Source organism: Drosophila montana, unplaced genomic scaffold (genome assembly GCF_035044405.1).
Source record: "Drosophila montana isolate Dmon_TW-CO22-7 unplaced genomic scaffold, ASM3504440v1 contig_2667_1, whole genome shotgun sequence".
Classification (NCBI taxonomy): Eukaryota; Metazoa; Arthropoda; class Insecta; order Diptera; family Drosophilidae; genus Drosophila; species Drosophila montana.
Window position 1 is genome coordinate 284,186 of NW_026997534.1, and position 14,723 is coordinate 298,908.

The 14,723-nt window shown below is 44.1% G+C and overlaps 5 protein-coding genes across 5 annotated transcripts; 2 read left to right on the forward strand and 3 right to left on the reverse strand.

Annotated features, from left to right (window-relative positions):
* Nucleotides 1-1,851: 1,851 nt before the first annotated feature.
* On the forward strand, nt 1,852-3,368 carry LOC135429473 (carboxypeptidase B1-like). Its single transcript, XM_064683776.1, has 3 exons — nt 1,852-2,009; nt 2,081-2,971; nt 3,031-3,368. The coding sequence occupies exons 1-3, from the start codon at nt 1,939-1,941 to the stop codon at nt 3,326-3,328; spliced, it is 1,260 nt and encodes a 419-aa protein (XP_064539846.1). The 5' UTR covers nt 1,852-1,938; the 3' UTR covers nt 3,329-3,368.
* Nucleotides 3,369-4,130: 762 nt separating this feature from the next.
* On the reverse strand, nt 4,131-5,618 carry LOC135429468 (carboxypeptidase B1). Its single transcript, XM_064683770.1, has 3 exons — nt 5,500-5,618; nt 4,547-5,437; nt 4,131-4,490 (listed from the first exon to the last, which is right to left on the reverse strand). Exons 1-3 carry the CDS (start codon nt 5,571-5,573, stop codon nt 4,184-4,186), a joined length of 1,272 nt encoding a protein of 423 aa, XP_064539840.1. The 5' UTR covers nt 5,574-5,618; the 3' UTR covers nt 4,131-4,183.
* A 1,974-nt stretch (nt 5,619-7,592) lies between these two features.
* Nucleotides 7,593-9,591, forward strand: LOC135429469 (carboxypeptidase B1). Its single transcript, XM_064683772.1, has 3 exons — nt 7,593-7,699; nt 7,771-8,661; nt 8,730-9,591. The coding sequence occupies exons 1-3, from the start codon at nt 7,629-7,631 to the stop codon at nt 9,025-9,027; spliced, it is 1,260 nt and encodes a 419-aa protein (XP_064539842.1). The 5' UTR covers nt 7,593-7,628; the 3' UTR covers nt 9,028-9,591.
* A 1,161-nt stretch (nt 9,592-10,752) lies between these two features.
* Nucleotides 10,753-12,228, reverse strand: LOC135429467 (carboxypeptidase B1). The gene is made up of 3 exons (XM_064683769.1): nt 12,119-12,228; nt 11,162-12,064; nt 10,753-11,100 (listed from the first exon to the last, which is right to left on the reverse strand). The coding sequence occupies exons 1-3, from the start codon at nt 12,187-12,189 to the stop codon at nt 10,803-10,805; spliced, it is 1,272 nt and encodes a 423-aa protein (XP_064539839.1). The 5' UTR covers nt 12,190-12,228; the 3' UTR covers nt 10,753-10,802.
* A 107-nt stretch (nt 12,229-12,335) lies between these two features.
* Nucleotides 12,336-14,112, reverse strand: LOC135429456 (carboxypeptidase B1). Its single transcript, XM_064683759.1, has 2 exons — nt 13,111-14,112; nt 12,336-12,658 (listed from the first exon to the last, which is right to left on the reverse strand). The coding sequence occupies exons 1-2, from the start codon at nt 14,082-14,084 to the stop codon at nt 12,352-12,354; spliced, it is 1,281 nt and encodes a 426-aa protein (XP_064539829.1). The 5' UTR covers nt 14,085-14,112; the 3' UTR covers nt 12,336-12,351.
* Between the last annotated feature and the right edge of the window lie 611 nt (nt 14,113-14,723).

A 14,723-nucleotide genomic window follows, 5' to 3' on the forward strand; every position in this document is an offset into this window, starting at 1 on the left:
CTCTCTATCCTTTTTCCAAATCTAAAGCACTCTTTTCGATGACATAAAATGTATCGAACAACAAATTAATCGACTTATCGACTCCTCTCTATCAAAATACCGTTCAGCTTTAAAAATACATACAAAAAAATTTCACAGTTAAGTTTTAAGCTTTTAGCTTCTGCTGTCTCATATTTAACACACAGCTAACACACACTGCGCCTATTTTCGTTGCGGGGTATCAAAACTTTTCCGCACTGTGGCTTACCGGGGGCATGAAGGGGGATTGACTGTCGCGTCCAATGGGCCATTCAAAATTACGAGCCAACAGTTTCCGCAGTGTTTTTTGTCATTTCCATGCGCTCATTGTCAGTTTTAAGTAAGCAACTTTTTCTCTATTCTCGTTGTTGTTCCTGTTTGTCCTGTTGTTGGTCTCGTTGTTCTCGTTGTTGTTATTGCTTTTGCAGCAGCCGGCAAAAGTTGTTGACCAGAACTGCCTACAAATGCAGACAAATGTGGAAAAACGCATGAAATGCAATAAATTTTCAAATATATTTTGTGTGCGCGGCAGAAAAGCGGAAATTCTTTTTTATTATTTTACCCTTTGAAAGGATGTATGGAGTAGCTTTGTCGGTGTATTTGTCACATACCGACTATATTAATCAAGTTTCAAGCTCGATATATTTAAGGCTTTTATTTTTTCAATTCTTCTTTAACACGCTCTTCCGTAAACGTTCTTAGTCTTTTGTGAGACAATCATTTGTAGTTCTGCCTTATGTCCGAGTATTTAGTCTTATATTTATAGCTTCATAATCTTTTGAGATCCTCTGATTTATCAATTCTTCTTTATCCCGCTCTTTCGTAAACGTTTTTACTTAGTGGGAAAATCAAAAGAAGTTCTCCCTTCTAAGTCCGACTATATTTAATTTAAGGATGCATTTTAAAGAGTATAAAAGTTTCAATAGTCTTCCTAAGACCTGCATATAGTGTTGCTTCTTTAACGTAGACTAGTTTTCATTGTTTTGACTGGCAGAGTTTTTGTTTGGCGCAGTGCACAGCAAGTCAAAGCGATAAACTGATAAAGCTTCATTCTGCAAGCGATCAAAACCAAAAATGACCGCAGTCAAAGACAATATATAAATCAATTGTATATTACGCAAGGCGAGTGACAAATTTACGACATAAATTGGAAGCGAACAATAAAAAATAGATGTCGCAAACAAGACGCGTGACTTGCATCCTGCTACTCAATAAATAAAAACAATATAATCTAGCTAGATTATTAACTTAGATACTTGTACAGATAAAACAAATGCATTTATATCTTGAGAGAAAATACAAATTTTACTGCATAGCTAAAATTTGGGCATTTCCCAAGGCAGTCAAAGGAAAGTTCTTATCTTATCCCATAGACAACAGACGCTTAGCTGCATGAGTTATAGACAACGCCATATACCCATTAAAGGTTAACAACCAGGGTATGTTAGACTTTAAAGATAACTCCAATGGTGAACTACATAAATAATATTGGCCCTTATATTTGAACCCTTCCCTGCTGAATATAGAGCGAGTAGAGGGTATCTCATGGCCGGGCAATTGAACTAGATTGAGCTGATTCATGCAAGCTGCGTTTTATTTGTTAGTTAACAATGAACATTATATAGATTTCATTTAAAATTTTGTAAATAGTTGACTGTCATCTATCGTGTGTATTGTAAATTTTGAGAGATTTTCCAATGAATTTAGTCAAGCGCTTGACATACACAAGCCGAGCCATCACACTGATAAGACTGATAAGATTTTTCTGATCACCTTATTTTTGTATCAATCGCTGGCATTGCGCATACGTCAAGTGGTGCGCACACCGGCTACTATATAAAGAATACAGCTGAGGCCCAGCAATTTATTAGGCGCTTTGAGCCGGAACGGAACAGAGCCAAATACAACAACAATAACAAAATGTTTCTAAAAACTTGCCTGCTGCTGCTGCTCTGCGGCGTCGTCGCTCTGTCCGCCCATGACTACGAGGGGTGAGTGGGGATGGTAATTGTGGGTTGTCCATTGTGCGTCAGCTTATGTCCAGTTAATTTGCAATTTGCAGCTACAAGATTTATGACATCAAGGCGGGCAACAGTTTCAAGAAGGAGCTGCTGCTGCATATCGCCAAAAACACGGAGTATGACTTCTTCAATATGCCACGCGCCTTGGATGCTGCCACACGCGTCATGGTGCAGCCCAAGGATCAGGCGGGCTTTGAGCTGCTGCTGAACGGTTTCGCATTGGAGTACACGGTGGTGGAGGAGAACTTGGGCAGCACGCTGCAAAAGGCGCAGCTGGAGAACCAGAGCCAGCGCCTCGTGGCCCAGCGTAACGCGGTGCGCAGCATCAGCTTCACGGCGTTCCATCGTCATGCGGAGATCAATGCCTATCTGGATGAGCTGGCCAAGGCCTATCCCAGCCGTGTAACTGTGCAGGTTGCTGGCAAATCCTATGAGGACCGCGACTTGAAGACCATCACCATCTCCAACGGCGATGGCAAGAGCGGCAAGAATGTGATCTTCCTGGATGCGGGCATACATGCACGCGAGTGGATTGCGCCAGCGGGCGCACTCTATGTCATCTATCAGCTGGTGGAGAACTTTGCGTCCAATGCCGATCTGTTGAAGGACTACGATTGGGTCATTTTGCCCGTGGTCAATCCCGATGGCTATGAGCACACGCACACCAGCTCGCGCATGTGGCGCAAGACGCGCAAGCCGGCGGGCAGCTCCTGCTATGGCACCGATGCCAATCGCAACTTTGACTTCCACTGGGGTGAGGTGGGCGCCTCCACCTACTCCTGCGCCGATACCTTCAGGGGCACGACGGCCTTCTCCGAGCCCGAAACCCAAATCGTTCGCGACTTGATGCTCAGCTTTTCGGGCCGTGGCAAGTTCTATCTGACGCTGCACTCGTACGGCAACTACCTGCTCTATCCATGGGGCTGGACGTCGTGAGTAAACCAAGCAGTTGACTCAAATACCTGCTAATTGTTCCATTGATTGATTTTAGCGATTTGCCCAGTGACTGGCGTGCCCACGATGAGGTGGCCCAAGCGGGTGCCGCTGCCATCAAAGAATCCACCGGTACCAAATACACCGTCGGCAGCTCCACGAATGTGCTCTATGCCGCCGCCGGTGGCAGCGATGATTACGCATTTGGCGTGGGCAAATTCCCCGTCTCCATTACCATGGAACTGCCCGCTGGCGGCAGTGGCTTCGATCCCACCACTGCACAAATTCTGCCATATGTCAGCGAGACCTGGACTGGCATTCGTGCCATGGCCCAAAAGGTCATTGAAAAATATTAAAGCAAAAATAAAACAACGATATTTTATACAACAAATTAAATGTGTGTGTGTGTGTGTGTGTGTGTGTGTGTCTGGCGTTCCACTTCCGTTGCCGACGATAAGTGCCACCCATGGAGCGTAGCAGCATTCAGAGCGCAGCCCCAACAATGACACACTTGGCCAATTTGGCTCAAAGACCTGCTGTGTTGCATGCCAACACTTCAAGTTATCGCCGCCAATTAACTGGGCTCATAGACTCCACTCCCACAGTAGCTAAGTATTGCTCTAAGCACCTTGAAAACCGACTTTTCTATATAGTTGTAATCGCACAATTTATTTTGTTGAATCGTTTTCATTTGGGTTTTTTCAGCTACCTGGTTTTTGTCGGGAGTGACCGACTAGTAGTTGCCCTGTACCCAGTATCTAGCTAGCTTTTCAAACCTCTTGAAATTCCAGTTTCAATAATATAATGCAAGCCGTAAAGAAGAAATCCAGTGGAAAAAGGGAAAATTAATCTGTTTTCTTAGTTCTGTAAATCTAGAAATCGGTTAATTTAGCGACTAATTTTCCATATATTTTTACAATTGCCCACAAGTCTCTCTTGCTTCTCTCTCTTCTTCTCTCTCTTGTTTGAACCAGTGACTTTCCTTTTAACAGCTCTAACCACAAAGTCAGTTAGATAAAAAACTATAAAGAAATGTTTTTACAGTAAAAGCCCTAAAAACTTGATTAGATAAGTTGAATTCCAATCAAACAATAAACTCAAAAGTGGTTCAAGAACTTGGCATATTATTTGTGGACAAGAATTCAAATACTTCAATACTTGTTAGGTATTCCTTAGGTTTTCCAATTTATTATACATTAAAATATATGTATTTAATTGAGTGGATACTTTTCAATCACCTTACGGGCCATGGCCTCGATGCCCACCCAGGTTTCCTTAACAAGCCTATCAATATCTGAAGCAGGTGGATCAAAATAGTTGAGACCACCAGCTGGCAGCTCCATTGTAAATGATATGGGAAAGCCCGCATTGAATGCATAATCATCGCTAGCGCCGGCGGCTGCATACAACACGGTGGTGGAGCAGCCGACCTCGTAAACCGTGCCGGTTGCCTTCTCTATGGCATCACCACCAGCGCGTCCAACCTCATCCAGATCCTCCCAAGTGTCTGGCAGTTCGCTGCAATATTCAACATTTTAGTAAAGGCTAAAGTCAAAGGAGCTGTGGCCACCCACTCGATATAGCCCCAAGGGTAGAGGATATAGTTTCCGTAGGAGTGCACTGTCAGATACATTTTGCCACGATCCGCCAGACTGTGTATGAGATCACGCACCACAATTGCCTCCGGCTCAGAGAACGCCCTTGATCCCGCATAAGTCTCAGCGCAGGGATCCGAAGAAGCGCCAGTTTCATTCCAGTGAAAACCAAAATTCCGATTGGGATCGGTGCCGATGCACCCGGCGCTGCTCGGCTGCCGCGTTTTGCGCCACAAGCGCGTATCCGCCGACAGCTGTGTGTACTCATAGCCATCCGCATTGACCACGGGCAGAATGACCCAGTCGTAGTCCAGCAGCAGCTGGGCATGCGCCTCATAGTTGTTCACCAGCTCACCAATGGCATAGACGACGGCAGCTGGCGAGATCCATTCACGTGCATGGAAGCCACCATCCATGAGTATCACATTCTTATTGGCCCGCCCATCTCCATTGGTTATCCGTATGGTCTTCAGCCAGCGGCCCTCATAGCTTTTGCCCACCGTCTTGATGAACACACGACTCGGATGCTCCTGGGCGAGCTGCTCAATATATTGATTAATCTCTCCCTGGGTATAGTAGCGCTCGGTGCCCAGGCGTCCCTGGTAGGGATACCAATTGCGCAGCATGCGATTCGCTTCGAATTGGCGGCGCAGCGTTAGGCCCACATCATGATTAACAATCTTATAGCTCAGCGTGTGCCCGTTCAGCAATTCAATAAACTCCGGCTGCGCCTCAGGATGCACCATAATGTGGGCAGCTGCGCCATTGGCGGAGTACAGATCATAGTATGACTCATTCTTAACCAGCTCAGACAAGACCAAATCGACGGCAGCGCTGCGACTCTTTGTGGCCAGCTCATAGATCTTAAAGCTGTTGTTTGGTTAGTTAAGCACTCGAAACACCTTCCCCCTCCCAGCCAACCACCCACTCACCCATCATAGACGCCACCCTCAACGTGGCTGAGCGTTAGGCCGAGCCAACACACAGCGAACCACAATATTTTCATCTTTACACGTTGCCGACTCGAACAAAACTGGCTGTCTATCAAAATGATCAAGCTCACGAATTCTAATCAGAGCACGTTATCAGTTAAGAATTGCGTAAAAGTTTTAAAACCCACTCAAAGTAATCAATAAATTGGTTGTAAAAATTCGTCATAAAAATCGGCGATATGCGTTGATAGGTCATTTTGCAACTAGTCTAAACTCGAATTTGTCTGCATATATAAATGTTTTTCTTGATTGACTGACTGACTGACTGACTGACTGACTGGTTGACTGATTGGGGATCAATGCACAGCCAACCCGTAAGAGCTCAGAAGCTGAAATTTTACTGTGGTTACCTTAAACGAAGTTTTAGTAAACGCTAAGACAGGGTTTTGGGATATTCCATTCGCAAGTATGGAAAAACAATTAAAAACGATTGCATGAAAAATTTTCGTTTATCGCCCGATCGCCTTTACACTCATTTTCAATTATTTTTGTTCAAATTCATTTCAGAGGTGTTTCACACTCAAATATTTGGTGTAAATTTGCGAGCTTTAGATGGGATAGGGATGTTTTGACGAATGTCTATAAAGGATATTTGAGGGTCCCATTATAACTTGAATTTTGACTGTGTGGATGAGAAATTATGACCTCTGTCTATATACGATATTTCAGGGTACCAATTTTACATGAATTTTGTCCAAAAAAAATGTTTTCCAGATTTAAATGCCAAATATCTTGAGGCCAAACCAAAAGCAAAACGCCAAACCACCTGAAAATCTGATGAGAATTGAACGAGCTATGGAGGGAGGAAAATTTTCACCTACATAGGTCGAAATATCCCACTCTCATAACTCGGTCAAATCTCAACCGATTTTCATAAGGCTAGGCTTTTTCTTCATGGTTTGGCCTTTAGATCAATTTATCATCTAAATCTGAAAACATTATTCTCGGTCAAAATTCGTGTAAAAATGGTACCCTCAAATATTAGAGATAGGTCAAAATTTCCCACACCCATAACTCGGTCAAATCTCATCCGATTTTAACAGATAGTATAAAGTATAAAGAATAAGATATAAGATGTAAGGTATGAGGAATAAGATATTACAGTTTATGCCCATGAATGATTTGTCTTAAGAAATATTCTTATTTATATATAAATTATATGTGTATTATGTACTTACCCCAGTCCTCCTTTTGTGGCATGTGTATACTGTACTTACCCCACATCCCATCCATACGAATATTTTGTATATTTCCTTATTTCCATAGAAGGAAGCAGTATTGATCGAACTTATATATTGACGATAAATGCAGATATAATATTTGTATCCGTATCCAGTTCTGATTATACCTGTTATTGTTATTGTTATTTATATATATAAATGATCATATTTGCAATTTATATAAATAAAGATAGTAGATGTATGTTATATGGTATAATATCCCATGCCCAGGTCGAATTTGACAAATGATCATCTTTGTAATTAACACATACGTAGATGGTAGATGCAAGGTATAATAGCCCGCGCCCAGGTCTGATTTGATATATTCTTATTTATCGTTAATAATCATGTAATAATTCAGGTGTATTAAGGTTTAGTAGGCTATGCCCAGGTGTAAACATATATTCTTGTTTCTATATATAATATATATTTATATAAATGATATATGGATTATGAACTTACCCCGCTCCTATCCTCCTTTTTTGATATGTATTTTATTTACTTACCCAACATCCCATCCAAAAATATAGTTAGTAAATTCCCATATTTCCATAGGAGGAAGCAGTATTCTTCGAATTTATATATTGATGATAAATGCAGATATAATATTTGTGTCCGTATTCAGGTCTGCATACGTGCATACGTGCATACATGCATACATACATACATGCACACATGCATACATGCAAACATGCATACATTAATACATACTTACATGCACACATACATGCATACATGCATACATACATGCATACATGCATATGTATATAAAGAACACAGCTGAGGCCCAGCAATTTATTGGGCGCTTTGAGCCGGAACAGAACAGAGCCAAGTACATCAACAACAAAAATGTTTCTAAAAACTTGCCTGCTGCTGCTGCTCTGCGGCGTCATCGCTCTGTCCGCCCATGACTACGAGGGGTGAGTGGGGATGGTAATTGTGGGTTGCCCATTGTGCGTCAGCTTATGTCCAGTTAATTTGCAATTTGCAGCTACAAGATTTATGACATCAAGGCGGGCAACAGTTTCAAGAAGGAGCTGCTGCTGCATATCGCCAAAAATACGGAGTATGACTTCTTCAATATGCCACGCGCCTTGGATGCTGCCACACGCGTCATGGTGCAGCCCAAGGATCAGGCGGGCTTTGAGCTGCTGCTGAACGGTTTCGCATTGGAGTACACGGTGGTGGAGGAGAACTTGGGCAGCACGTTGCAAAAGGCGCAGCTGGAGAACCAGAGCCAGCGCCTCGTGGCCCAGCGTAACGCGGTGCGAAGCATCAGCTTCACGGCGTTCCATCGTCACGCGGAGATCAATGCCTATCTGGATGAGCTGGCCAAGGCCTATCCCAGCCGTGTAACTGTGCAGGTTGCTGGCAAATCCTATGAGGACCGCGACTTGAAGACCATCACCATCTCCAACGGCGATGGCAAGAGCGGCAAGAATGTGATCTTCCTGGATGCGGGCATACATGCACGCGAGTGGATTGCGCCAGCGGGCGCACTCTATGTCATCTATCAGCTGGTGGAGAACTTTGCGTCCAATGCCGATCTGTTGAAGGACTACGATTGGGTCATTTTGCCCGTGGTCAATCCCGATGGCTATGAGCACACGCACACCAGCTCGCGCATGTGGCGCAAGACGCGCAAGCCGACGGGCAGCTCCTGCTATGGCACCGATGCCAATCGCAACTTTGACTTCCACTGGGGTGAGGTGGGCGCCTCCACCGACTCCTGCGATGATATCTTCAGGGGCACGATAGCTTTCTCCGAGCCCGAAACGCAAATCCTGCGCGACTTGATGCTCGGCTTTTTGGGCCGTGGCATGTTCTATCTGACGCTGCACTCGTACGGCAAATACCTGCTCTATCCATGGGGCTGGACGTCGTGAGTAAACCCAGCAGTTGACTCAAACGCCTGCTATGCCTGCTAATTGTTCCATTGATTGATTTTAGCGATTTGCCCAGTGACTGGCGTGCCCACGATGAGGTGGCCCAAGCGGGTGCCGCTGCCATTAAGGAATCAACCGGCACCAAATACACTGTCGGCAGCTTCACGAATGTGCTCTATGCCGCCGCCGGTAGCAGCGATGATTACGCATTCGGTGTGGGCAGGTTCCCCGTCTCCATTACCATGGAACTGCCCGCTGGCGGCAGTGGCTTCGATCCCACCACTGCCCAAATTCTGCCATATGTCAGCGAGACCTGGACTGGCATTCGTGCCATGGCCCAAAAGGTCATTGAAAAATATTAAAGCAAAAATAAACAACAATATTTTATACACGAAACAACATGTGTGTGTGCATGTGTGTGAGTGTCTAGCGTCCCACTTCCGTTGCCCACGATAAGTGCCACCCATGGAGTATTCCTAGGGTTTTCCAATTTATTAAACATTAATTATGTAGGGCTTTAGTTGAGTGGATACTTTTCAATCCCCTTACGGGCCATGGCCTCGATGCCCACCCAGGTTTCCTTAACAAGCCTATCAATATCTGACGCAGGTGGATCAAAATAGTTGGCCCCACCGGCTGGCAGCTCCATAGTTAATGATATGGGAAATCTCGCATTGAATGCATAATCATCGCTAGCCATGCCCAGGTCGAATTTGACAAATGATCATCTTTGTAATTAACACATATGTAGATGGTAGGTGCAAAGTATAATAGCCCGTTTCCAGGTCTAATTTCATATATTCTTATTTATCGTTAATAATCATGTAATAATTCAGATGTACTAATGTTTAGTAGGCTATGCCCAGGTGTAATTTGGCTTTACATATATTCTTGTTTCTATATATAATAAATATTTATATAAATGATATATGGATTATGAACTTACCCCGCATCCTATCCTGCTTTTTTGATATGTATTTTATGTACTTACCCAACACTCCATCCACAAAAATAGTTAGTAAATTCCCATATTTTATATATTGATGATAGATGCAGATAGGCAGATAATATTTGTATCCATATCCAGGTCTGCATACGTGCATACATGCATACATGCATACATACATGCATAAATACATACATAAATGCTTACATGCATACATGCACACATGCATACATGCACACACGCATACATGCATATATGCACGCATGCATACAAGCGCACATGCATACATGCACACATGCATACAAACATGCATACATGATTACATGCACTAAATGCATACATACATGCATACATACATGCATACATACATACATACATGCATACATACATGCATACTTGCATACATACATGCATACATACATGCATACTTGCATACATACATGCATACATGCATACATACATGCATACATACATGCATGCATGCAACAAAAAAACAACAACAAAAAACACAAAAAAAAAAACAAAAAAACACAAAAAAAAAAAAAAAAAAATAATAACAAAAAAAACACCACCAAAAAAAACAACAAAAAAAAAGCACAAAAAAAAAGCACAAAAAATAAGCACTACACTACTAGCAAAGCATGAAAAACTGCAGAGCCTACTTGAATTCTTGAGAATCGAGGAGTAGAGCACTTGGTAGATAATCGTTTTATTTAAATTTGCCGCACAGCGACAAATAAGCTTGGTCTGCGCTTGGTATTAGAAAACCAACAAGCATACATACATACATACATAAATGCATACATACATGCATACATACACTAACACACTCACGCTCACACACACACACACACACACACACACACACATTCATACACACACACACACACATTCATACACACACACACACATATATAATACTTATATGCCTCAATAAAAAAGACTTGTTTAACATATAATTTATGAGTAATGCCATACCCTGCGTGGTATTGCGTATCCACGGACCAACAAATTGACCAACAACGTATTTGACCAACAATTTTTTTTAAAATTAAAAATAAGGTGGATCTGTGGATCACATTTGCCGGTATTGAATTTTAGCATCAGTAGGTAAACGCATTTTTATAAGAAATTACCAATGTGCATTATGACAACTTAAGTCAAACACTCGACTTGAGCTCTCTGTTTTATTTAATACTTTTCGATAACCTTTTCGGCCATTGCACGAATACCTATCCAGGTTTCAGTTACAAACTCATCGATCTTGCTGGCCGGTGGATCAAAGCCTGTTACGCCACCTCCACTCAATTCCATGGTGATCGATATATTGAAGCCGGCGTAAAAGGCATAGTCGTCGCTGGCCCCAGCGGCTATGTACAACACGTTGGTGGAGCTACCCACCTCGTATACCGTACCGGTTGCCTTCTCTATGGCATCTCCACCAGCACGTGCCACGTCATCGAGATCCTGCCAAGTTTCGGGCAAATCGCTGCAATGTAAATCAGCTAGATCAAGTGTATATAATAAAAGAAGGATATTTAGCTACGAACCTGGTCCAACCCCACGGGTAGAGCAAGTAATTGCCATAGGAATGGATGGTCAGGTACATAATGCCGCGATCCGCCAGCGAATGCATCAGATCGCGCACCACAATTGTCTCTGGCTCGGAGAAAGCGGTGGGACCAGCAAAGGTATCCGCGCAGGGATTCGATGAGGCCCCCTCCTCATTCCAATGGAAATCAAAATTGCGATTAGGATCGGCGCCATAACAGGTCTGGCCCAGATACTGATAGGGTTGACGAGTCTTGCGAAATATGCGAGCATAGGTGCCTGTCTGCGTGTGCTCATAGCCGTCCGCGTTAACCACTGGCAAAATGATCCAGTCGTAGTCCTGCAGCAGATCGGCATTCTTTTCGAACTGTTCCACCAATTGTTCAATGACATACAGCACAGCTGCCGGCGAGATCCATTCGCGCGCATGGAAACCGCCGTCCATGAAGATGACCTTCTTGTTGGCACGACCATCCCCATTGGTGATGGTAATGGTCTTCAGTTCGCGCTTCTCATATGACCAGCCGACAGTCTTGACGAGCACACGCGACGGGTAGCGAGCGGCCAGGTCATTAATATAGTTGGTGATCTCCTCATGTGAATAGTAGCGCTCCGTGCTGAGGCGACCCTTGCCCGAAATAGGGGCGAGGCGTCGTTGCAGCTGCCGCTGGGCAAACTCCGCTGCAATGGTTGAGCCCAGGTTGTCATTGAGCAGGCGATGACTCAATTGCTCTTCCGACAGCAACGCCTCGAAGCTGTCCAGCTGCTCAGGACTCACAATGACGCGTGAAGATTTACCCAACAAACGAGGTAAACTTAGGAAGTCGTAGCCCTGGAGGCTAAGCCTGTGCAGCAGCTCTCCCTGTGCAGCTGTGACAGGTGTCAGCTCATAGATGCGATAACTGCAAGCAACAGTTGCTCAGGACTTATTAGGTAAAGATCCTTCATTGACTCACCCCTCATAGTCTTGTTTGGCGGCCACCAGAGCCAAGCCCAACAGCAGTGTCAGCAAGCCCAAACGCGACATGTTTAAACGCAATCGCACTATAGTCACGCGTGCCTGAAATCCCGCACTTATATACCCCAATCATATCTAATCTGAACTCGTAATCGATCTATAAATTAGAAGCGTATCTACTGTAAAAACCGAAATCAAAGCTGTTGGACATTAAACTATCTTTATTTACGACTAGGTCTGGTAACGTCTTATCACCTCCATGGCCATGGCACGCACACCCACCCAGCTTTCGGTGACAATGCCTTCGATGTGCGAGACCCACGGATCGAAGCCAAGAAATCCGCCAGCTGGCAGTTCCATGGTTATGGCCACCGTTGCATTCGCAACGCCCACAGCATAATCTGTGGAATCACCAGAGGTAGGGTACATTAAATGATATCCGCTGCCGTAGCTATAAATGCCATTGGTAGCCTGTACGATCGCCATGGCGCCCGCATCCGCCACTTCCATCATATCAAAGTAATTTGAGGGGAAGGCACTGCGAAAGGCAAGGTAAAACAGATTTGTAATAGGGTATACTTGGACTAAGAACTTTCAAAATTAGCCTTGACTATTATTCTAACCTTGACATATATTTAAGGTAGAACATATATATCATTATTCCTCAGGCCAACTGAACCACAAGAATCCTGGCTCGATTCTCAGACTTTTACTTGGATGTAGGGCTGTCTTGGCCGCAGGATTTGTTAGCTAGTGGCATTTAGAAAAGTAAGCTTAACTTTAACCTAAACTCAAAATAAAAAAAAACATCATGGGAATACAACATTATATCTCGATGGTCTAGTTCGTGGTTCGAACCAGCGACTTCCTTTTATTTAATAGGTTGCTAATTTCAACTTGACTTTACTTTAATTCACTTAATACCACTTATTTACTGATTTAATTTGACTTATTGGAATTGTTTCGTTAAGGCATAAATCTTGGGCTTACCTTGTGTGACCCCATGGCAGCAAGAGGTAGTTACCATACGAGTGGAGCGAGAGGTAAAAGTCCAAGCGATCGCTGTAGTGCAGCAGCACATCGCGTACCACCTGCGATTCGGGCTGATCAAACGCGTGCGCGCCGCGATAAATCTCCTCAGCGGGATCAGCCGAGGAACCTCCATCGTGTCCCCACTCGTAGCCAAAATTGCGATTCAGATCGGTGCCAATGTTCTCCGGATCCCAGGTGGGTTTGCGCGTCTTGCGCCAGTAGCGCGAGTCTGTGTGAGTAAATTCATAGCCATCCGCATTGACAACTGGCATAATAACCCAGTCATAGTCCTGGAGCAGATCGGCATGCTCCACATGATTGTCCAACAGCTGCTGAACGATGTACAAGGCGAACGAGGGCGCAATCCACTCGCGTGCATGCATTGCGGCATCGATGAAGATCACCGGCTTATTCGGTCTTCCATCCCCATTGTTGATGGTCAGCAGCTTCAGAGCACGTCCCTCGTAGCTCCTCCCAAACTGCTTGAGCAGCGCACGCTGCGGATATCGCTGGGGCAAGCTCTCCAGATACTCATTGATCTCTGCATGCGTATAAAATCCACCCAAAACATCGATGAATGGCAACGTGGAGCGCGACTTGCTGCGCTCATTCTCGGCACGCTGTTCCCGCAGCAGCAAGGACAAATCATTCCACAGCAGCTGATGTTCTATCTGATGTGTCTTCAGCTGTTCCAGCAAACTGTTCACCTGGCTGGGCGCCACCAAGACACGCAGTCCGCTCTCATTGTAACTGCGCCGTGTGCCCAGAATGTCCCAATGGGGCTGCTCCCGGGCCAGCTGACGCAGCAGCTGCTGCTGATTGGCATCGTGTGGCTTCAGCTCAAACACCTTATAATCCTTGTAGTCCTGCCAGGCCAACAGGCCAGCGAGCTGCAGCAACAGCAGCACCAGCACCAATCTCAACGATGTCATTTGCGTCAAGTTCCGACCAAGACTTTGCCAAAAAATTTCGATACCTTTGCCATGGCAAGCGACTTATCACTTAATTGGAACTGCTGCCGACTTTTAGACTTGGGTTACGATACCAATAAGTCCATTTATCGTATGCACTAGACGCTTCTGTTTATGGCATAGGGTAAACACCATAAAATATCACCAATAAGTTCAGGGAGTAAGAACTACACGAAAGTGAACTAGTTCTCTGAATACATATGTAGATCTTCAGTGGGAAATACAATTTTTGATTCCGGTTTAACTTCGCTCTCTGCTGTCCGATCTTCATAAAACTTTGTGGAATTAAAATCGACATTTAAATTAATGCATAAACAAAATTTAGCTCTTAAAAACGTAAGTGAAAAATTGGAGAAGGCATTCAGAGAGGAAACTTGTCTTACACAAACAAATTTGATGTCTCTAGCTCTTCAGCACAGGCTTAAAATCGATATTTATCGATACCACTTAAGCGAAGCGTGCTATCGATAATTTGAAATAAATTTAGGCTGCGTGGACACGCAAAAGCCTATACCTCAAAATTGTATGTCTCTTAAAGTGTTTATGTTACAGATTTATCTGCTTTTACCTGCTACGCACATATTGCCCATTTAGACTGTG